Source organism: Mustelus asterias, chromosome 2 (assembly GCF_964213995.1).
Source record: "Mustelus asterias chromosome 2, sMusAst1.hap1.1, whole genome shotgun sequence".
NCBI classification, from domain to species: Eukaryota; Metazoa; Chordata; class Chondrichthyes; order Carcharhiniformes; family Triakidae; genus Mustelus; species Mustelus asterias.
Genome location: NC_135802.1, coordinates 18,908,015 through 18,931,809, shown reverse-complemented (window position 1 = coordinate 18,931,809; position 23,795 = coordinate 18,908,015). Strand labels below are relative to the sequence as shown.

The following is a 23,795-nucleotide window of genomic DNA, read 5'->3' as shown; positions in this document are numbered from 1 at the left end:
ATACAGCACAGGAACAGGCCCTTTGGCCCTCCAAGCCCATGCCGCTCCCTGGTCCAAACTAGACCATCCTTTTGTATCCCTCCATTCCCACTCCGTTCATGTGGCTATCTAGATAAGTCTTAAACGTTCCCAGTGTGTCCGCCTCCACCACCTTGCCTGGCAGCGCATTCCAGGCCCCCACCACCCTCTGTGTAAAATATGTCCTTCTGATATCTGTGTTAAACCTCCCCCCCTTCACCTTGAACCTATAACCCCTCGTGAACGTCACCACCGACCTGGGGAAAAGCTTCCCACCGTTCACCCTATCTATGCCTTTCATAATTTTATACACCTCTATTAAGTCTTCCCTCATCCTCCGTCTTTCCAGGGAGAACAACCCCAGTTTACCCAATCTCTCCTCATAACTAAGCCCCTCCATACCAGGCAACATCCTGGTAAACCTCCTCTGTACTCTCTCTAAAGCCTCCACGTCCTTCTGGTAGTGTGGCGACCAGAACTGGACGCAGTATTCCAAATGCGGCCGAACCAACGTTCTATACATCTGCAACATCAGACCCCAACTTTTATACTCTATGCCCCGTCCTATAAAGGCAAGCATGCCATATGCCTTCTTCACCACCTTCTCCACCTGTGACGTCACCTTCAAGGATCTGTGGACTTGCACACCCAGGTCCCTCTGCGTATCTACACCCTTTATGGTTCTGCCATTTATCGTATAGCTCCTCCCTACATTATTTCTACCAAAATGCATCACTTCGCATTTATCAGGATTGAACTCCATCTGCCATTTCTTCGCCCAAATTTCCAGCCTATCTATATCCTTCTGTAGCTTCTGACAATGCTCCTCACTATCTGCTAGTCCTGCCAATTTTGTGTCGTCCGCAAACTTACTGATCACCCCATCACAAACAGCAGAGGTCCCAATACAGAGCCCTGCAGAACACCACTAGTCACAAGCTTCCAGCCCCATAACTCTCCTGGAGCTCTGGCATCCCACTGGTGTCTTCCACCATGAAGACTGATGCAAAGTAACTGTTCAGCTCCTCTGCCATTGCTTTGTTTCCTATTATTACTTCTCCAGCCTCATTTTCCAGTGGTCCAATGGCTATTTTTGCCTCTCTCTTACCTTTTATATATTGAAAAAATTCTTCCTATCTTCTTTTATATTACTAGCTAGCTTACACTTATATTTCATCTTCTCTCCCCTTATTGCTTTTTTATTTGTCCTCTGCTCACTTTTAAAGGCTGCCCAATCCTCTGGCTTCCCACTAATCCTCACCACTTTGTATGCTTTTTCTTTTGCTTTTATGCTGCCCTTGACTTCCCTCGTCAGTCATCAAGAAATGATTTCTGAAGATGTAGCATGCACTTTAATTCATTAAAGGGTGAAGAGAAAGAGGTCACTTCTTCAAACTACTTCCAGTAATGGAGGTTGGATGTTTCTGTTTTTTACTGTTAAAATTGTGCTCAAGCTGCTGCAGTGAAAACTGCCATCCTGAAAGCAACACTTATTTTGCTGAGGTGACATTTTCAAGGCATGGTTCTCTCTTTTGCTGGGCAAGATCGCTTCCTATGTGGTGTTGGAGCCAGACTCCTTTGTCCATTCTTGTGGACTAATAAGGTATTTCCAGGTATTTTCTATCACAAGTCAGTTTCTGTCATGTGACGCCAGTATCGATGTTTTGCATTGTGCACACAATGCATTGACGGATAAGCACTTTGTCACACAGTGGAGGATGGTTGATATCCTATCAACATTCCTGCCATGAATAGCCTCCAAAATGTCTTTGTTTGAAATTCCAACTTCAAGGGGCAAACAATTTTGACAGCTATTATCTTATGATTGACCATAGTAAGAATGTGTAAATTCCACTACAGTTAATCTACCAATTGTTCTTCAAATTGTTCCATATTTAGAGGCAAGTTGCAAGTAGTGTGCAGAGAACAAATTGCTGGAGATTGCTACAATGTCCCTGATCACTTTTGGGGTGTGATATTTAAACCCATCCTAGGTTACACCTATATTTTTATGCCTCCAGTGGTTTTGTCCATGGTTAGTTTCCATTACTGTCTGAATTGTGATCTTGCTCTGAACACCTGTCCAACTGTATGGGTGGGCAATAAATGGCCAAGAAACAAGGCTGAAAAGCAACTCAAACGGAAATAAGAGCCTCTCCCTGGGGGGATGTGGGGGGTGGGGGGGGGGGTGGGGTGGAGGGTAGTGTTTTGGGACAGCACGGTGGCACAGTGGTCAACACTGTTGCCTCACAGCATTAGGGATTCGGGTTTGATTCCCGGCTTGGGTCACTGTCTGTGTGGAGTTTGCACATTCTCCCAGTGTGTGTGTGGGTTTCCTCCAGGTGCTCTGGTTTCCTCCCACAGTCCAAATGTGTGCAGATTAAGTCGATTGGCCAGACTAAATTTCCCCTTAGTGTCAGGGTAAATGCATGGGGTTAGGGGGAATAGGGCTGGATGGGATTGTTGTTGGTGCAGACTCGATGGGCCAAATGGCGTCCTTCTGCACTGTAGAGATTCTGTGATTCTCTATAGTGATCTCACTAGGTTAGTAGTCCAGAGGCCCAGGCTAACCCTCTGGCTACAGGGGTTCAAATCCCACCTTGGCAGCTGCTTGAATTTATATTCAATTAAAAAGCTAGTCTAACAGTTAACTTTGTCGATTGTCGGAAAAACACATCTGGTTCACTAATGTTCTTTAGGGAAGGAAATCTGCCATCCTTACCCGGTCTGACCTACATGTGACTCCAGACCCACAACAATGTGGTTGACTCTTAAATGCTCTCAAATGGCCCAATAAACCATTCATATCAAACTGCTATGAAGTCTAAAAGGAATAAAGAAACCGGATGGATCACCCAGCATCGATAACAGCAAACCAAGCCCTGTCAACCTGCAAAGTCATCCTTACTAACATTTTGGGGCTTGTGCCAAAATTTGGAGAGCTGTCTTACAGACTAGGCAAGTAACAGCCTGACATAGTCACACTCACGGAATCATAGGGTCTGTTTTGTGCTGTAGTTTTTCTATGTTTCTATGGCCTAAAAGGTAGGGATATGTTCGGCGCAACTTGTGGGGCTGAAGGGCCTGTTTTGTGCTGTAGTTTTTTTCTATGTTTCTATAACTTACAGATAATGCCCCAGCCAACATCATGGCCATCCCCGGATATGTCCTGTCTCACCGGCAGAACAGAAACACCAGAGGTGGCAGCACAGGACTGGAGGGAGTTGTCCTGGGAGTCATAGGGGTTTACAGCATGGAAACAGGCCCTTTGGGACAGTGGTTAGCACTGCTGCCTCACAGCGTCAGGGGCCCGGGTACGATTCCCGGCTTGGGTCACTGTCTGTGTGGAGTCTGCAGGTTCTCCCCATGTCTGCGTGAATTTCCTCCGGGTGCTCCGGTTTCCTCCCACAGTCCAAAGACGTACGGGTTAAGTGGATTGGCCATCTAAATTGCCCCTTAGTGTCAGGGAGACTCACTAAGGTAAATGCATGGGGCTATGGGGATAGAGCCTGGGTGGGACCTGATGGGCCAAATGGCCTCCTTCTGCACTGTAGGGATTCTATGGCCCAACTAGTCCATGCCACTCAGTTTTTACCATTAAGCTAGTCCCAATTGCCCTTGTTTGGCCCATATCCCTCTATACCAATCTTATCCATGTAACTTTCTAAATGCTTGTTAAAAGACATAATTGTACCCGCCTCTACTACTGAACATCGGCTCTGGACCCCATGAAGTCTCATAGCATCAGGTCAAACATGGACAAGGAAGCATCCTGCTGGTTTCTGCCTAGCACCCCCCTTTCAGCTGATGAATCAGCACTGCTCCATGTTGAACACTACTTGGAGGAAGCACTGAGGATGGCAAGGGAGCAGAATGTATTCTGGGTGGGAGACTTCAATCTCCATCACCAAAAGTAGCTCAGTAGCACCACTACTGACCAAGCTGCCCGAGTCTTACGCAAAAGAGCTGAACTTGTCAAGGCAGCATGAGACCAAGCGCAGCATCAAGGAGCCCCAGAAAAACTGGAGTCAACAGGAATCAGGGGAAAACCATTCTCCTGGTTGGAGTCATACCCAACACAAAGGAAGATGGTTGTGGTTGTTGGGAGTCATAGAATCATAGAATCCTACAGTGCAGGAGGCGGCCATTGGGCCCATCAAGTCTGCACCAACCACAATCCCACCCAGGCCCTAACCCCATGACTCCATGCATTTACCCTCGCTTGTCCCCCTGACACTGAGGGTCAATTTAGAATGGCCAATCCACCTAACCTGCACATCTTTGGACTGTGGGAGGAAACCGGAGCACCCGGAGGAAACTCACACAGACACGGGGAGAATGTGCAGACCCCACACAGACAGTGGCTCAAGCTGGGAATCGAACCCGGGTCCCTGGCGCTGTGAGGCAGCAGTGCCACCGTGCGAGATCAGTCATCTCAGCTCCAGGACATCTCTGCAGGAGTTTCTCAGGGTCGTGACCGAGGCCCAAATATCTTCAGCTGTTTTAATTAATGACCTTCCTTCCATCTGAAGGTCAGAAATGGGGATTTTTGTTTATGATTGGACAATGTTCAGCACAATTCGCAATTCCTCAGATACTGAAGCAGTCCATGTTCAAATACAACAAGATCTGGAAAATATCCAGGCTTGGGTTGGTAAGTGGCAGGAACATCCATGTCACATAGTTACCAGGCAATGATCATCACCAACAAGAGAGGATCCAGGCATTTCCCCTTGATGGCATTACCATCACTGAAACCCCCATCATCAACACCCTGGGGGGGTTACCATTGACAGAAACTGAACTGAACCAGCCATGTAAATACTATGGCTACAAGAGCAGGTCAGAGACTGGGAATCCTGGGTTCCAAGTACCTTAACACCAACCAGGACAAGCAGCCCGCTTGATTGGCACCCCTTCCACCACCTTGAACATTCAATCCCTTCACGACAGACACAAAGTGGCAGCAGTGTGCACCATCTACAAGATGCACCGAAGCAACTCACTGAGGCTCCATCGACAGCACCTTCCTCGCCCGAATCTCTACAACCTAGAAGCACAAGGGCAGCAGGCACATGGGGAACACCACCACCTGCAAGCTCCCTCCAAAGGCACTCACTGTCCTGACTTGGAAATATATCGTCGAGCTTCACCGTCGCTGGGTCAAAATCCTGGAACCCCCTCCCTAATGGCACTGTGGGTGTAACTAAACCACATGGACTGCAGCAGTTCAAGGAGGCGGCGGTTCACCATTACCTTCAAGGGCAAAGAGGGATTGGCAATAAAAATGCTGGTCTAGCTAGCAACACCTACAATCCATGAATAAAAGAAAAAGCTTGCTCCATCATTACTCATCTCTGCAAAGAAAGAAATAGTCTTAAACAGTGCACAGTATTAGAGTGGGTAATTTCCTCCAAATGAAAAGGAGAAACAAAATCACAGAATACTACAGTGCAGAGACCATAACACATAGGAGCAGAATTAGGCCACTCGGCCCATCGAGTCTGCTCCACCATTCAATCATGGCTGATATTTTTTTCATCCCCATTCTCCTGCCTTTTCCCCATAACCCCTGATCCCCTCATTGATCAAGAACCTATCTATCTCTGTCTTGAAGACACTCAACGACCTGGCCTCCACAGCCTTCTGCGGCAAAGAGTTCCACAGATTCACCACTCTCTGGCTGAGAGAAATGAAGAGGAGGCGCTTCAGCCCTTCGAGTCTGCACCGAGGCATGAAATGCCCTGACTCTGGCCCACCTAATCCCACTTGCCAGCACTTGGCCCATAGCCTTGAATGTTATGGCGTGTCAAGGGCTCGTCCAGGCACTTCTTAAAGGATGTGAGGCATCCCGCCTCCACCACCCTCCCAGGCAGTGGATGAACAAGTAAACCAAATGGATGGTAGAATCGTGCTACTTACATTGTTCCAAAGTAGCAATATAGGAACCAATTCCTTAATCCAACTTCTTACTGTTGCCAACAACAACACACAATTTGCTGTATTGCCGTAGAACCCTCGCTTGAGAATGTGGCATAATGTTCACCACTGTACATTAGATTTTCTCCCCACATATGCCTACAAAATCTAGTTCTGCTTCTAGCTTGGCTGCTTGGGGTGTCAATTGGAAATTAAAGTCGTATATTTCACTGTCCAGTAGATACATTACTTCTGGAAATGAATATGGTTTTTACTCCATGTGCACTAGAATAGGGTTAAAAGGGACCAGTTACTTGTAATGATTTTAGCAGGAATGAACGTTGGAGCTGTTACGAATTGTTGGACAGTGTTCTTTATTAATAGTTTTATAAAGGGCTCAGTCATCAATCTTGGAAGCCTTTCGGGTTCCAGTTCATTAACACCTCCCGTGGATCATTTGCTGCAGTTCACCGCTGCTGCAAGACATTCTTAAAGGAATTGGCACAAACTGCAAGAAGATCCAGACTGCGCAAATGGTATTTTTTTTTCTCTGAGGGGGCGAAAATCAATCACTGAATATTGCAAATGTTTCATATAAAGAACGAGAACAGAAAGCGAGGGTTACAAGGGAAGGGAGCCTAAATTATTCATCATCGGCACTGTCATGCTTCCTATCCTTAATATATAGAAGATACCTTGTCAGCAGTCCCTGCGGAACGTGAAACAAAAACCGGTCCATCTGCGCAGCCAGATAATTCAGCGCCGTCAAAGGGAGAATAAGTCAGCAAAAGGAAAACAGCACAGAGGAGAAAAAAAAAAGGACAGTAAATCTGCTTGAAATGTTATTCCCTCGGCAATTCTAACACTCAGCATCCTGTAACATTTGGAGATGGTCTCCTGATAGTCCAAGGACATTTGCATAGTTGTTGAAGATTAACTGATAGGAGGCACTTAGATGGCGGCAACATCTCTGCATCTTAGAATAGAAAGCTGCCAACCAATCCTTGGCACATTTCTCTGTTCCATAACGAAACTCAGCCCCGCTTTTTCTAACTTCAGAAATAAGTTTCACACTCCTTCCTCTTTACCCTTTCCCATTTCTTAACTTGTCCACTTGTACTCCCTGCAGCCTCCACATCTCTGTTACACCCCCACACCAAGGACTAGATCCTTCCAGGGCTTTTCAGGGAAGTCAGCAAGCACCAAGTGGATCAGCCCCAAGAAAAAAGTCCCAGCCTGTCCAATCTCTCCCTATAACTCAGTTCCTCGAGTCCTGGCAACATCCTTGTAAATCTCTCCTGCACTCTCTCCAGTTGAGTAACTATGCATACAGAAATTCTCTAAATTGGAACATACTTCAGAGAAAACCCAAATCTCACCTCCCTCCTATTCCACTTCCCTTGTAAGAATGGACAAAATGACCCATGTATTGATCAGAGAACTGGTCTTCCTAAACTACATTGGGATCAGGAAGCACATCACTGTTGCAAAGGGATTTGCCGACCACTAAGGTTCTCATTGACTGAACTATGTTCCAATTTAAAGAACGTCTGTATGCATGGTTATTAAACTGGAGAGAGTGCAGCAGAGATTTACAAGGATGTTGCCAGGACTCAAGGGGCTGAGTTATAGGGAGAGATTGGACAAGCTGGGACTTTTTTCTTTGGAGTGTAGGAGACTGAGGGATGATCTTCTAGAGGTATTTCAGATCAAGACAGGCATGGATAGAGTGAATGCACTCAGTCTTTTCCCAGGGTTGGGTAATCGAGAACTAGAGGGCATAGGTTTAAGTTAAGAGGGGAAAGAATTAATGGGAACCTTAAGAGCAACATTTTTACACAGAGGGTGGTACATATGTGGAATGAGCAGCTGGAGGAAGTGGTTGATTTAAAACATTTAAAAGGCATTTGGGCAGATACATGGATAGGAAAGGTTTAGAGGGATATGGCCAAATGCAGGCAAATGGGATTAGCTTAGATGGGCATTTTGGTCGGCATGGACCAGTTTGGGCCAAAGGACCTGTCTCCGTGTCGTAGGTTTCATGATTCAATGATATAAGATCCAATTAAAAGGCATCAACTGCAAATAGTCATGCCAGGAAAGCCTGTTTTACAAGTCCAAACTACACCTGTTTGTCATTGGCAGTAGGCAGGCACGGTGGCACAGTGGATAGCACTGCTGCCTCACAGCGCCAGGGACCCGGGTTCGGTTCCCGGCTTGGGTCACTGTCTGTGCGGAGTCTGCACGTTCTCCCTGTGTCTGCGTGGGTTTCCTCTGGGTGTTCCGTTTTCCTCCCACAGTCTGAAAGGCGTGCTGGTAGGTGCATTGACCCGAACAGGCACCAGAATGTGGCGACTAGGGGAATTTCACAATAGCTTCATTGCTGTGTTAATGTAAGCCTTATTTGTGACTAATAAATAAATAAACTTGATTAGATTTACAGGCTTAGGGAAGCTAAAGGAGCAGAATTAGGCCACTCGGCCCATCACGTCTGCTCCGCCATTCAATCATGGCTGATATTTTTCTCATCTCCATTCTCCTGCCTTTTCCCCATAATCCTTGATCGCCTCAGTAATCAAGAACCTACCTATCTCTGTCTTAAAGACACTCAATGACCTGGCCTCCACAGCCTTCTCTGGCAAAAGAGTTCCACAGATTCACCACACTCGGGCTGAAGAAATTCCTCCTCATCTCTGTTTTAAAGGATCATCCCTTTAGTCTGAGGTTGTGCCCTCTGGTTCTAGTTCTGTTCACAAATAGGGCATATAAAGACACAAACTCAATTGAGTTTGTGTCTTTATATGCCCTGTTTGTGAACAGAATTCCCACTCATCTGAAGGGGCTTGGAGCTCCGAAAGCTTGTGTGGCTTTTGCTACCAAATAAACCTGTTGGACTTTAACCTGGTGTTGTTAAACTTCTTACTGAACTTCCCCAGTACCAACTTTAGGCTCACTGGTCCATAGTTCCCTGTTTTCTCTCTACCTACCTCCCTTTTTGAATAGCGGGCTTACATTAGCTACCCTCCAATCTGTGGGAACCAGTCCAGAGCCCCTACTTATGTAATTAATGCTTTTTGTATTGAGTCTGGTACCTCAATGCTATTACTTACTAAGGTTCATTATTTGGTGGAGAGACTCATCTCCATTCCACTCGTACATTAGCTGTTTTCCCACAGACAGCCCACGAGATCGTCTCCTTTTGCAGCCAAAAGATTCTTCAAAACACTTGACATAAACTCCCAGAATCCCACTACTTAGCATCTTTTCTATCCTGTACCCTACATCAGAATTTTCCCACTTTACTATTCTATAAAAGAAGTATCTAATGAGATCAAGTTTTAGTAAACTACAAGGGTAGATTTTAGTTTCTAATAATAGATTTAGCGATTAGTGTTCTTGTCAGTAACCTTATAAGGAGGTGATGGCCGAGTGGTATTATCGCTAGACTATTAATCCAGAAACTCAGCTAATGTTTTGGGGACCTGGGTTTGAATCCCGCCACGGCAGATTGTGTAATTTGAATTCAATTTTTTTTAAAATCTGGAATTAAGAATCTACTGATGACCATGAAACCATTGCCGATTTTCGGAAAAACCCATCTGGTTCACTAATGTCCTATACTGGTTAGCACTGCTGCCTCTCAGCGCCATGGACCCAGGTTCAATTCCAGCCTCGGGTCACTGTCCACGTGGAGTTTACACTTTCTACCCATGTCTGCATGGGTTCCCTCCGGTTTTTTCCCCCACAGTCCAAAGTAGTGCAGGTTAGATGGATTGGCCATGCTAAATTGACCCTCATGTCAGGGGATTCACAGAGTAAATATGTGGGGTTATCGGATAGGGCCTGGGTGGGATTGTGGTCAGTGCAGACTCGATGGGCCAAATGGCCTCCTTCTGCACTGTTGGGATTCTATGAAATCTGCCACCCTTACCTGGTCTAGTCTACATGTGACTTCAGAGCCACAGCAATGTGGTTGACTCTCAACTGCCTTCAGGAATTAGGGATGGGCAATAAATGCTGGCCGGCCAGCGACGTCCATGTCCCACGAATGAATTTTAAAAACGTACACTTTAAACAGTGTAGATAGAGAGAAACTGTTCCCACAGGCAGAAGGGCTAAGTGCCAAGTAGACACCAATATAAGGCAAGAAGAACCAACAGCGGCATGGAGAAAAAAAACTTTTCACAGCAAGTAGTTAGGAGAGTGGGAGGCAGATTCAATTGTGGTTTTCAAAGAGAATTTAGATAAAGAGCTGCAGATTTAAAAAAACATATGCAAGGCTACAGGGAAAAGGCTGGAAAGTGTAAAGCAGAGAGTCAGCATAGCTTCCTCCTTCGTTGTAACCATTCTATGAAGTAAATACTGAAGTATATTATTTCAAGATATTTAAGCAATGAGTAATCAGACATTGAAATGGTTTATGGTCTGCTCTGGAAATTTAATTCTAAATTTCAATTAACGCAATTATTGAATAATTCAATTTAAGCACCATAATAAATCCTCCTGTACTGTTTCATTTTGAACCTAACAGCACAGAAAAGAGGCCCTTGGCCCATAGTTAATGTTCCCTCATTCAAATCACAAAAAAAAAGAGACCAGATTAAGATAGAAGTAGCTATCCACTAAAGGCGAAACCTTATAGAAGAGAAAATAAACAAGTCCTGGAGCATATGCATTGTGAAGTGCCTTTATTAAAATGGTGTATGGTAACATTTCATCCATCTATTAGAATCTCAAAATATTTAACATTGCTCTCCGTATCCCGGCTCAAAAAAAGCGACCCTGAAACACTGGTAATAAATAACTATTTAAGAAGCACCAACGTTTCTAAGACATGATATTACAACCAATACTGTAACCCAAAAAATAAATAAACTTCAGGATAATCTTACTTTGACAAAAAAAAATACTTTCCCCAAGAGAAAACTTCCTGTCCTTTTAAATAAACAAACAGCGGCTGCTAAGGAGCTCCATATTTCCAAGTTCGAGATATTCAACTATATACATAAATACACATCACACTCATCTATATTGTGCTGAGAACATTTCCATCTTAAACTACAAAACAATTATGAAATATAAACCAAACAGTCGAATGATCTGCAATATATCTTTGCAATATATCTTTCCATATTTACAATGGGAAACAAATCCCCTATAATCGAACCATTTCATGAGGGAGGGAGGATTAGCGCTGCTAGCATTACTTATCAAAACCTGCTCAGAAGAGGGTACGATACCTCAAATCCAAATCACTTGGCGCAGTAAGCTTAAATAAGGGAAGAAAGGGACGTTGCGGGAACATAAATATCTGGCACATGTTGAGCTTAGTAGAAATGATTCTAGCCAGAGTCCAAACCTTGCCGGATAAGCATCGCAGCTACCATTGTCCAGACTTCAATTCAGCAGTGGCACAAACTTGCCAGTTCTTGCACCCATCCTGTCTTGTTGCAGGATCTCCAATTCCTTCTGCTGCAGTTACTCGCAGCTGCCATTATGACATGACGCCAAAAACTGGGTTGTGCCGACAAATACTCGGGCCAAACTCTTCGTAATCTTTCTTTGTGTGACATACTTGGTAAAACTCAGGCTGTTGAAAGGAAAAATAAATGCAACAATGATACCGTGAATCTTGTTTCTTTCTACCCCGCCTTTCACTTATCCTGTGCAATGGCTAAGAGATAGGTAAGATTTCAGCAGCATTTAAAACAAAAATGACATTCTCATACCGAGCTGATGTACAACATTTCCCGTGCTTCTGCCCTCTCCCTTTCCCACCCCTTCCACAAACACAGTAGGGTACCCCTCGTCCTCCTTTTCCACTCCACCAGCCTCCACATTCAAAGAATTATCCTCCCGCCATTTCCTCCAACTCCAGTGTGATGCCAGCACCAAACATATCTTTCCCTCCCCTCCCCTATAGGGCAGCACGATGGCACAGTGGTTAGCACAGCTGCCTCACAGCGCCAGGGTCCCGGGTTCGATTCCCAGCTTGGGTCACTGTCTGTGCGGAGTCTGCACATTCTCCCCGTGTCTGCGTGGGTTTCCTCCGGGTGCTCCGCTTTCCTCCCACAGTCCGAAAGACGTGCTGGTTAGGTGCATTGGCCGTGCTAAATTCTCCCTCAGTGTACCCGAACAGGTGCCGGAGTGTGGCAACTAGGAGATTTTCACAGTAACTTCATAGCAGTGTAATCCTACTTGTGACACTAATAAATAAACTTTAAACTGTCAGCATTCAAAAGGGACCATTCTGTCCGCAACACCCTTGTCCAGTTTGGAAGGAATAATTTGACATGGAAGTATATCATGAAAGGTCTGACACTGAGAAGTTCTGAAGAACAAAGGGACCTTGTCGTGTTTGTTCATAGATCTCTGAAGGTGGAAAGGCAGGTTAATAGGGTGGTGAAAAAGGCATATGGCCTTTATCAATCAGGGTATAATTATAAAAGCAGGGAAGCCATGTTGGAGTTGTATAGAACTTTGGTCACAGCTGGAGCACGGTGTGCAGTTCTGGTCGCCACATTGTCAGAAGGATGTGATTGCACTGGAGGGGGTGCAGAGCAGATTCACCAGGATGCTGCCTGGGAAGGAACATTTAAGTTATGAAGAGTTATGGATAGGCTTGGGTTGTTTTCTCTGGAGCAGAAAAGACTGAAGGGCGACCTGATTGAGGTGTTCAAGATTATGAGGGGCATGGACAGGGTGGATAGGGAGTAGCTGTTCCCCTTAGTTGAAGGGTCAGTTACGAGGGGACACAAGCTAAAAGTGAGGGGTGGGAGGTTTAGGGGGGATTTGAGGAAAAACATTTTTACCCAGAGGGTGGTGGGGTTCTGGAATGCGCTGCCTGGGAGGGTGGTGGAGGCGGGATGCCTCACATCCTTTAAAAAGTACCTGGATGAGCACTTGGCACATCATAACACTCAAGGCTATGGCAAGTGGGATTAGATGGGCAGGTCAGGGCCTTTCATGCGTCGGTCCAGACTCGATGGGCCGAAGGGCCTCGGCTGCACTGTAGTATTCTGTGATTCTCCATCACCCCAACACCAGACACTCCATCCAGGTGAAGCAGTGCTTCACTTGTACTTCTCTCAATTTAGTCCACTGCATTCGCTGCTCACAATGCGGTCTCCTCTTCATGAGGGACAGCACAGGGAGACAGGGCAATCGCTTTGTAGAACACCTCTGCCCAGTACACAAACACGACGCTGATTTTCTGGTCACTTGCCATTTGAATTCACCACCTTCCTCTCGTGCTAACATTTCCGTCCTCGGCTTGCTGCAATGTTCCACTGACATCCAATGCAAGCTTGGGAACAAGCACCTCATTTTCCAATGAGGCACTTTACAACCTTCCGGACTCAACATTAAGTTCAACAACTTCAGAGCATGAACTCTCTCCCCCATTTTGATTCTTTATCAAGTTTTAATCTTTACTTTGTTTTCATGTTTTTTGCTTTCACACAAAGTTGTCCTTCATTCTGCTATTAACAGTGACACTGGATGGGGCAGCACGGTGGCACAGTGGTTAGCACTGCTGCCTCACAGTGCCAGGGATCTGGGTTCGATTCCTGGCTTGGGTCACTGTCTGTGCGGAATTTGCACATTCTCCCCATGCCTGCGTGGGTTTCCTCCCACAGTCCAAAGATGTGCGGGTTAGGTTGATTGGCCATGCTAAATTGTCCCTTACTGCCCTGGGATGTGTATATTAGAGGGTTTAGCAGGGTAAAAATGTGGGATTTCAGCGATAAGACCTGGGTGGGATTGTTGTCGGTGCACTCGATGGGCTAAATGGCCTTCTTCTGCACTGTAGAGATTTTATGATTCTATGATCATTGCCACTCCCTTTGCTTTTATTCCATTTAACCCTTCCTGCTCTCTAACCTACCCCTGACCTTTATTTTCGATCGACCTGACCCTTCCCGTGTTTTCAACAGCATAAAACCCATCTGTTTTCTACCTCTCTTCAGTTCCAAAGAAGAGTTTTAAAGTTTATATATTAGTGTCACAAGTAGGCTTACATTAACACTGCAATGAAGTTACTGTGAAAATCCCCGAGTCGCCATTTTCTGGCGCCTGTTCGGGTACACTGAGGGAGAATTTAGCATGGCCAATGCACATCTTTCGGACTGTGGGAGGAAACCGGAGGACCCGGAGGAAACCCATGCAGATACGGGGAAAGCGTGCAGACTCCGCACAGACAGTGACCCAGGCTGGGAATCGAAACTGGGTCCTTGGCGCTGTGAGGCAGCAGTGCTAACCACTGTGATTTGATTTGAAACATTAATCCACAGATGCTGCCTGACCTTCTACTTTTTCCATCCACTGTTTTTATATTAGTTACATAAAACATAGCTTTGGTAAGAATTAATTTGCCAACTTACTGTTGATGCAAGCATGGAGCCACCGAACCAAACTGCGTACCGCTGCATGTGGTGGGTTATCGCCTGGACCTCGATTGGCTTAGGCTTAATGAATAAAATTTGAAAAATCAGCCTTTAGAAGCATTCTGAATCACAGTTATTACTGTCCAGGAATAGAAACTTGTTCAGTCATATCTTTCAAACTTTCTTCCAGTGAACGTTGCTTTCATCCAGCTTTCCGGTCTAATCAATGCAAGTAAATTTTAAACATTTAAAAAATTGGGGCTTTTTATTTTGTAGAATTCTCGCCTCACTTCATTATATCAACGCAGATTTCTGGATGTGATAGAAGTATTTAAACATATGAATGGTTAGGATAAGAAACAATTGGCTTCCAGCACTTGAGGTGTTAGAAACGAGAAGAGAAAGCAGCGAAGGTTTACCAGGCTGATTCCGGGGATGGCGGGACTGATGTACGAGGAGAGATTGACTAGGTTAGGATTGTTTTTGCTGGAGTTCAGATGAACGAGGGGGGATCTCAGAGACTTATAAAATTCTAACAGGACTGGACAGAGTGGATGCAGGAAAGATATTCCCGATGGTGGGGGAGTCCAGAACCAGGGGTCACAGTCTGAGGATACAGGGTAGACCATTTATAAAAAAAAAGAAGTGTTTCATAGAATCCCTAGTGCAGAAGGAGGCCATTCGGCCCATCAAGTCTGCACCAACCACAATCCCAATTTAGTACGGAGATGAGGAGACATTTCTTCACCAAAGAGCGATGAGCCTGTGGAATTCAAGACCACAGGAAGCAGTTGATGCCAAAAAATTGAATGTATTCAAGAGGCGGCTGGATATAGCACTTGGGATAAATGGGATCAAGGTTATGGGGAGAAAGCAGGATTAGGCTATTGAGTTGGACGATCAGCCGTGATCATGATGAATGGCGCAGCAGGCTCGAAGGGCCGAATGGCCTCCTCCACCTCCTATCTTCTATGTTTCGATGAAGCCACAGATAGAAGGTTGAATTTTAGAACAGAAAGATAAGTTTCCCTGTACAGTTGGTGGGCTGCGGAATTCATTTCCCAGATTTATGGTCGACGGAGAAACTCAGCCAACATTAAGTTTAAAGTTTATTTATTATTGTCACGAGTAAGGCTTACATTAACACTGCAATGAAGTTACTGTGAAATTCCCCTAGTCGCCACACTCCTGTTCGGGTACACTGAAGGAGAATTTAGCATGGCCAATGCACCTAACCCACACATCTTTCTTTCAGACTGTGGGAGGAAACCGGAGCGCCCGGAGGAAACCCACGCAGACACGGGGAGAACGTGCAGACTCCGCACAGACAGTGACCCGAGCCGGGAATAGACGGTTGAAAGGACAGGGAATAAAGGGATTTGGGAACAAGGTGGGTGACTGCAATTAGCACCATCTGTTCAAGCAGAGGCCAAATGCTGACACAGGCTAATTGGATCGAGTGGCGTGTCGCCATGCTGTAACTTGCGTGTGTTTGTACACACCTGGGGTGAAAAGAAACTGTAAACACTAATCAAACTGGACACATTTTCATCACTGGGTGGGATTTTCCAGCCCTTCCTGCCGGCGGGATCTACCAGTCCCATCGAAGTCAACCCCCGCCCCAACATGATGGGTCCCCCAGCAGCAGGGTAGATGAGCCATGAAAAAGCCCATAGACTTTAGTGGGACCGGAAGATTCTGCCCGTGGCCTATGGCCCACAGCGTCTGCTGCAGGAAAACGCAGCGTGGGGATGCGGGGCTGGAAATCCCACCACAGCCAGTTTGCCCCAACATATTTGATCGTCATCTCAACATGGAATGCACAAAAAGAAGAATAAATAACCTGAAAGAATCGCTCAATGAGGCCATTTAGTTTTTGCTTAAAAATAACCTCTTGTTCTTAAGGCTTTTACAAACCAGTAATATGGGTTTTAAAATAAATGTGACAATAGTTCCTATTTAATACCTCAAAGTCAAAAATATTAGTTCAAGTGACATAAATAGACAGGAGTTATGTAGCACATTCTCCTGGAGTAGTTCTCACACATCACCGACCATTCATGCCTATTTTAAGATCTGCATTCTGTTTGTCTAGTGACAGGCAGTTTATAAATCAGGCCTTAGTCTGTTTAGCAAGACCCGAAACCAGAATACATGGGCATCGTTCTTGAATGCACAGGCCCCTATTGACAACAGCTCCAAAACACCTGAGCCAAGGTCAAGACAAGAGTGAATCTCCTACCAGGCTACCACCTGGGTCAGCAGAGCCAAAACACCACGCACTGCTCGAGTCACCCTGGTCTGCCCACACTCAACCTGGCTCGACAGCCATCACACAATGAGGCAGATATCCACCTCTGGGAAGTCATGAGAATTATTTCTGGGATGTCAAGAGCAACTCAGCTTGTGTGGTTTACTGTGCTGGGAAATACTGAACCTTCTGATCTCCGTAAGGAACACCTCCGGCTGCCTGCTATCCAAGCACTCCCATTGACGCAGCACATCAAAAAACAAAGCCCACACACTCATCTGAAATCCTGTTGTTGCTACTGGAACATCCTAAAACCCTGACGACAACTCCAACTCTTAATGGCACACCTCCTGTTGGACTGTAAACCACGAGCCACTCTAACCGGTTAACTGTAAACCGCTAGCCACTCTAACCGGTTAACTAACCCGAGTGTTAATGCCCCAAGTTTCAACCTTCCGTGGAAAAGACAGACAACCCTCAAGAAACCACTTGAGGACAGGCCTGGGAAGATGCTGGTCACTTGCTCCACAAGTGGAACATGAGGAACACTTCAAAATGAGAATATGCCCCCCTTGCCCCCCAAAACAGATCATCACCCAAATACCGAACCTCTGCCCTGAGAGATCCATTCCTGGTGGCATCACAACCATTGACACTATGTTAGTAGTGTTAGTCGTGTTGTGCATGTTAGTAGGGTGGTGAAAATGGCATACGGGACACTTGACTTTATCCATCAAGGCATAGATTACAAAAGCAGGGACGTCATGTTGTGAGTTATATAGAAACATAGGAGATAGGAGCAGGAGGCCATTTGGTCCTTTGAGCCTGCTCCGCCATTCATTATGATCGTGGCTGATCGTACACTCAATAGCCTAATCCTGCTTTCTCCCCATAACCTCTGATCCCATTCGCCCCAAGTGCTGTATCGAAGCCGCTTCTTGAACACATTCAATGTTTTGGCGTCAAAGTGCTGGTAAATGGGATTAGGCAGGAGGTCAGGTGTTTCTTGTGTCGGTGCGGACTCGATGGGCCGAGCGGCCTCTTCTGCGCTGTATTGTTTTATTCACCTCAACAAACTAGAACTGCTTCCCCAGCCAAACAAGTAAAAAAAAATTGGCCTTAAAGAAAGGGAATGGGTTAAATTAATTTCTAAAAGGGGAGAATTATATTGACAGTTGAATTTTTTTAATCATCAGACTTATTAGCTGAAAAACAACAGGGTTACTCACCTTTATTCGACCAGAACTGAGCTGTTCACTGATTTTCAACCTTGCATCTACCACTCTTTTTAGATCTCGTTGGAGACGGCGTCCAAAGTCCCTGAACATTGTTGAACCTCCAGAAAGAACTATGTTCTATGGGGGAAGACAGAATTTCAACAAGTTAAGATTTATTTGTCCGCACAGCTCATCACGAGTCTCCAGAGGTGTCCATGGATACAAAGAGAACGCAATTGGATTTTCTTTTTAGCTTAAACAGTGAAAGGAAAGAGAAAGGGAAAATCAAAACTGCAAATGATAAAAGGAACACTTGCGATTTGCAACTAAGGAGTTTACCAACAGTACAGCAGTGCCACCTAGCTCTTGTAGCACAAACCCGAAAGGGTAGCAAAGGAAAACAATCCGTGTAAAGTCTTTGCTGAAGGACAAGCACTTTCTCGGCCGTATCCTGCTGCTGCTCTCCTCAAATCAGGATGCTTATCCAATTCCTGGATAAGCTCTCCTCTCCAGAAAGCGGAAGGCTGAGCTGATGATTTAAAAATATCAAAGTGACTGATAGGGCAGACACAAAGGAAAATGTTCAAAGCTAGAGATCAACTAGATAGCCACTAATGAAATTGAGGAGAAACCTCTTTGCCCAGAGAACGTGGAACTCAACACCACAAGGTGCAACTGAGATGAACAGCACAGACGTACATACGGAAAAGCTAGACAAGTACACAGAGGGGAGAAAGGAATAGAAAGATATGCAGATAGGATTAGAAGTAGAGTGGAGGAGGCACGATGGCACTGCTGCCTCACAGCACCAGGGACCCGGGTTCAATTCCTGGCTTGGATCACTGTCTGAGCGGAGTCTGCGCATCCTCCCCATGTCTGCATGGGTTTCCTCCGGGTGCTCCAGTTTCCAGAAGACGTGCTGGTTAGATGCATTGGCCGTGCTAAATTCTCCCTCAATGTACCCGAACAGGCGCAGGAGTGTGGGGACTCGGGGATTTTCATAGAATCCCTACAGTGTAGAAGGAGGCCATTCCACCCATCAAGTCTGCACCAACCACAATCCCACCCAGGCCCTATCCCCATAACCCCACATATTTACCCCACTAATTCCTCTAACTTAAACATCCCAGGATACTAAGGGGCAATTTAACATGGCCAATCAAACTAGCCAGCACATCTTTGGACTGTGGGAGGAAACCGGAGCACCCGGAGGAAACCCACGTAGACATGGGGAGAACGTGCAGACTCCGCACAGACAGTGACCCAAGCCGGGAATGAAACCCGGGTCCCTGGAACTGCGAGGCAGCAGTGCTAACCACTGTGCCACCCTTTTCACAGTAACTTCATTGCAGTGTTAATGTTGGCCTACTTGAGACATTAATAAATAAACTTTATTTTAAACGCCAGCCTAAATCAGTTGGGCCTAATGATCGTTACTGCAATATTAACTTTGATCCGGTGACTTTACAAGATGTGCAGAATGCTGATCTACCTCAGGAATATAATCTTAAATGACACAGCCAATGTCTACTCAAATATGAAAAAGGAAAGGTCGCTTTGTAAACCAAACTAAATGAAAATTCATTCCACCCAGCAGGGGTCACGCCACCGGCAGTGGGCAGAATTCCAGAGACAGCTGGGATTATATAATACCCGGGAGGTTCAAGTCTATAATTTATGGTTTTAATCTCTCTAAATAGGGGTGTGGAGTACAACATTAAATAAATCATGATAAATTGTCTTAGAGCAATGGGTAGAGCACAGTTATAGTGCTCCACAGCATTCAGCTGGTTCAAGAAGCCAAAATCGGCTCGAGGTGAAATCTAACGTGGATAAGTGCTAGGGCAGAGGTTTTCAGATGAAAAACAAGCAAAGGAGAGCATACATTCGGCAGAAAGGTTGTGAAGGATGTGAATAACCAGAAACAGCTGGGATTACATAATACCCCGATTTATAAATTATGGTTTAATCTCTCGAAATAAGGGGTGTGGAGTACAACAGTAAGGAAGTCATGATAAATTGTCTTAGAGCAATGGGGATAGAGCACAGTTATAGTGCTCTGCACTTCTGGGGACACTTAGTAAATGGAGACTATAGCGGAGGCGATGGCCTGGTGGTATTATCACTCAACTATTAATCCAGAAACTTAGCTCATGTTTTGGGGACCCGGGTTCAAATCCCACCGCGGCAGATGGCGGAAAAAGTTAAAGTTTATTTATTAGTCACAAGTAAGGCTTGCAATGAATTTGAATTTTTCAAAAAGTCTGATATTAAGAATCTACTGCTGACCATGAAACCATTGTCGATTGTCGCAAAAATCCATCTGTTTCACTCATGTCCTTTAGGGAAGGAAATCTGCCGTCCTTACCCGCTCTGGCCTACATGTGACTCCAGAGCCACAGCAATGTGGTTGACTCTCAACTGCCCTTGGGCTACTAGGGATGGGCAATAAATGCTGGCCAGCCAGCGACGCCCATGTCCCACAAATGAATAAAAAGAAAAATTTGGTCAACTACAGCATAGAATTCACCTGACGAATGCCAGATATGAGAAACTAATTAAAAGAAACAGGAGTTTATTGTAACTATTTGTCAGACCAAAGGAAAAAAAACAGAGGCTTTTAAAATTATGATCATTTGAATACGGAAAGACTATTTTTCCTCTGGTTGGGGAATCTGTGGTGAGGGATCATCAATTTAAAATGGCTATTCAGAGGGAACATTTATTTTTGCAATGGGTTATGGACGTATGGGAGCGGTTGAGAAAAAGACTTTTGCAACTTTTAAGGGGCAGTTGGATGAACATTCGAAGCAAAGGAAGATACAGGCCAATGGAGAGCGTGCACTCCAGTAGGATTAGTTTTGGATAGCTTTATCAAAGAGCTGACACACAGTTCAACGTTTATTTACTTCTTATTGTCACAAGTAGGCTTCCATTAACTCTGCAATGAAGTTACTGCGAAAATCCCCTAGGCGCCACACTCCGGTGCCTGTTCGGGTACACTGAGGGAGAATTCAGCATGGCCAATGCACCTAACCAGCGCGTCTTTCAGACTGTGGGAGGAAACCAGAGCACCCGGAGGAAACCCATGAAGACACGGGGAGAACATGCAGACTCTGCACTGTGATCCAAGCCGGGAATCGAACCTGGGTCCCTGGTGCTGTAAGGCAGCAGTGCTAACCACTGTGCCACCGTGCGGACCAGTATGGGTCATTTGGCCTCCTTCTGTGTTGCAAACTTCAACGGCTGTACAAAATGCTGACTCCCTCTGGCAAGTTCATCTGGTGAATAACTGTGATGTACATCATGGTTGATCAGTCTGTATGAAGTATGCTGACTTTAGTGTGCCTGAGCTAATGAAGTGGAAATTCTACCTGTAACTTCAGTTATGTATTCGTTCATGGGACGCGGGTGTCGTTGGCTGGGCCAGCATTTATTACCCGCCCCTAATTACCCTGAAGAAGGTGGGAGTGAGCCACCTTCTTGAGCTGCTGTGGTCCATGTAGTGCAGGTCCACCTATTGTGCTGTTAGGGAGGGAGTGTCAGGATGTCGACCCTTTCCTCCTTTGTGTTTAACTTTTGAGCCACACTGGAAGAAATGTGTGTGGCCATGGGATCTTCTGTATGGTCTGCTCTAGTTAAAAGGCTTCATTTTAAGGTATTTTGCCTATGTAACTAATTATGCTATGCTTTAAAGCTAACTTGACAGGTGGAGAAGGTAGTCAAGAAGGCATACGGCATGCTTGCCTTCATCGGCCGGGGCACTGAGTTTAAAAATTGGCAAGTCATGTTGCAGCTTTATAGAACGTCAGTTAGGCCCCACTTGGAATATAGTGTTCAATTCTGGTCGTCACGCTACCAGAAGGATGTGGAGACTTTGGAGAGGGTACAGGAAAGATTTATCAGGATGTTGCCTGGTATGGAGGGAATTAGCCATGAGGAGAGATTGGAGAAACTTGGTTTGTTCTCAATGGAACGACGGCCAAAAACGGCAAGCATGCCATATGCCTTCTTGACTACCTTCTCCACCTGCATTGCCACTTTCAGTGATCTGTGTACCTGTACACCCAGATCCCTCTGCTATCAATACTCTTAAGGGTTCTGCCATTTACTGTATATTTTCTATCTGTATTAGACCTTCCAAAATGCATTACATCAGATTTGTAATGTAAGGTAAATTTGTACAATGTCAGGTAAACAGCAGTGTTTCATGGCCACTGCTGCCAATTGTTTATGCAGCTAGACAGTTTGTACCTGGCAATTTCATAACACAGATAAATATTTAGTTATATTGTAGACACAGATCGATGTTTAGTCAGTTCGATCCAGACTGTGTTTTGAGTTCTTTGGCAAGCACAATATTGGCTTTTGCTGCTTTCTCTATTTTTCCCTCTCTCTCTCTTAAGTAATCCTTATTTCGCTTTCTGCAAATGTTAATTTTAAATGATAAAATCAATAAAGAAGTTCTGCTTCAAACCAGTTATGCCCACGTCCATTCTAAAGAAGAGAACAGACCCTACAGTGGCCATCAGGCCCCCTCCAGCCAAGTATTAATTAATACACATCAAAGCTCACACTCCAACAATGGAAGAGGTACTGGATGATAACTGGAAAGTTGTCATCCCCTGCAGGAGAGATGAAAATTGGCAGCAGAATCAAAAATAGGAACGCAATGTTCATTTCTTGCAAGAAAAGGAGTTTCATGTGGAATTCTCCATTGGAACAGGCTTCTATTTGGCTCAATATTTTTTTTAAAGATTACGGTTTGAACATGTTTGTCAGACAACATATTATCCGAGCTTTGCGCTTGATCTGTGAAGCGCTTGACAGCATGAACAGTACTTTTTTTTTCTAATGAAACATTAATAGCATTACCTTATACAATGGACGTCTAACATCTATAGGGCAGTTTTGTATTACTTCATCAACTACCTCGGAAATAGGCTGCATAAAGTCCGGATTTGCAAACTGCAAAAGCAAAACACGATTTTAGCTTAATTTTATCTCAACAAACATAGTGCGTGAAACATTCACCATTAACTTCAAACAAAAATACAGCATCTCTCCCTTTCTGCTAAAAGGAAAAGTATATGGGATACAAGGTTTAATAAATATATCAATATATCAAAATTAAAAGCACGGTAGCACGGTATCAAAGCACGGTATCAAACGGGCGGCACGGTACCACAGTGGTTAGCACTGCTGCTTCACAGCTCCAGGGACCTGGGTTCGAATCCCGGCTCAGGTCTCACTGTCTGTGTGGAGTTTGCACATTCTCCCTGTGTCTGTGTGGGTTTCCTCCGGGTGCTCCGGTTTCCTCCCACAGTCCAAAGATGTGCGGGCCAGGTTGATTGGCCATTCTAAATTGCCCTAGTGTCCCAGGATGCATAGGTTAGAGGGATTAGTGGGTAAATATGTAAGGATCTGGGGATAGGGCCTGGGTGGGATCGTGGTTGGTGCAGACTCGATGGGCCGAATGGCCTCTTTCTGCACTGTAGGATTCTATGATTAAAGCTATAAACATTCAGGCAACAATTTGAATATTGGGCCAGATTTCCTACGCCTCCCCTCTCACCCCCGCAGTGTGTTTCATGCTGACTGAGGCATCCCACCATTGGCCGGTGAGAGGCTCTTCTGGTCCCGCTACTGTCAACAGAGTTTCTCATTGCTTGGTCAGAGAGACAGGAAGAAAATATTAATATTTATAAATATTTCTGTCAACCTGGCTATTCTAAAATTATTATTTTTAATGTTAGAAATAGACAAGGCTTTATCAAACCTGTCAAACCATGACTCACCAAAGGAATTTCTAACCTTCAGACAAACAGCAGAGTCTCGTTATCTCGAAAAGAGAAGGCACTGATGCCCCCTCCTGGAACTGCAAAAAGCCTCTTTACATTTCTACAGTAGACTTTCAGCGACCAAAGACGCCATGTTTGCTCCAGTCAGCTATGGACAAAGGCAGCTGTTTGGGACTCTCAGAGGAATTTTGAGTCCACATTAGCC

General features: G+C 45.2%; 1 protein-coding gene across 2 annotated transcripts in view; it reads right to left on the bottom strand.

Annotated features, from left to right (window-relative positions):
* Positions 1-10,609: 10,609 nt before the first annotated feature.
* Positions 10,610-23,795, bottom strand: part of actr3b (actin related protein 3B) — a 105,995-nt gene continuing 92,809 nt past the window's right edge. For both annotated transcript variants that reach the window (XM_078227614.1, XM_078227622.1), the window contains 4 exons: positions 22,665-22,757; positions 17,802-17,927; positions 14,319-14,402; positions 10,610-11,527 (listed from right to left, as the gene is read on the bottom strand). In XM_078227614.1, the coding sequence (XP_078083740.1) occupies positions 11,432-11,527; positions 14,319-14,402; positions 17,802-17,927; positions 22,665-22,757 (399 nt within the window). In that variant the 3' untranslated portion in view covers positions 10,610-11,431. The remainder of the gene's footprint in view (positions 11,528-14,318; positions 14,403-17,801; positions 17,928-22,664; positions 22,758-23,795) is intronic.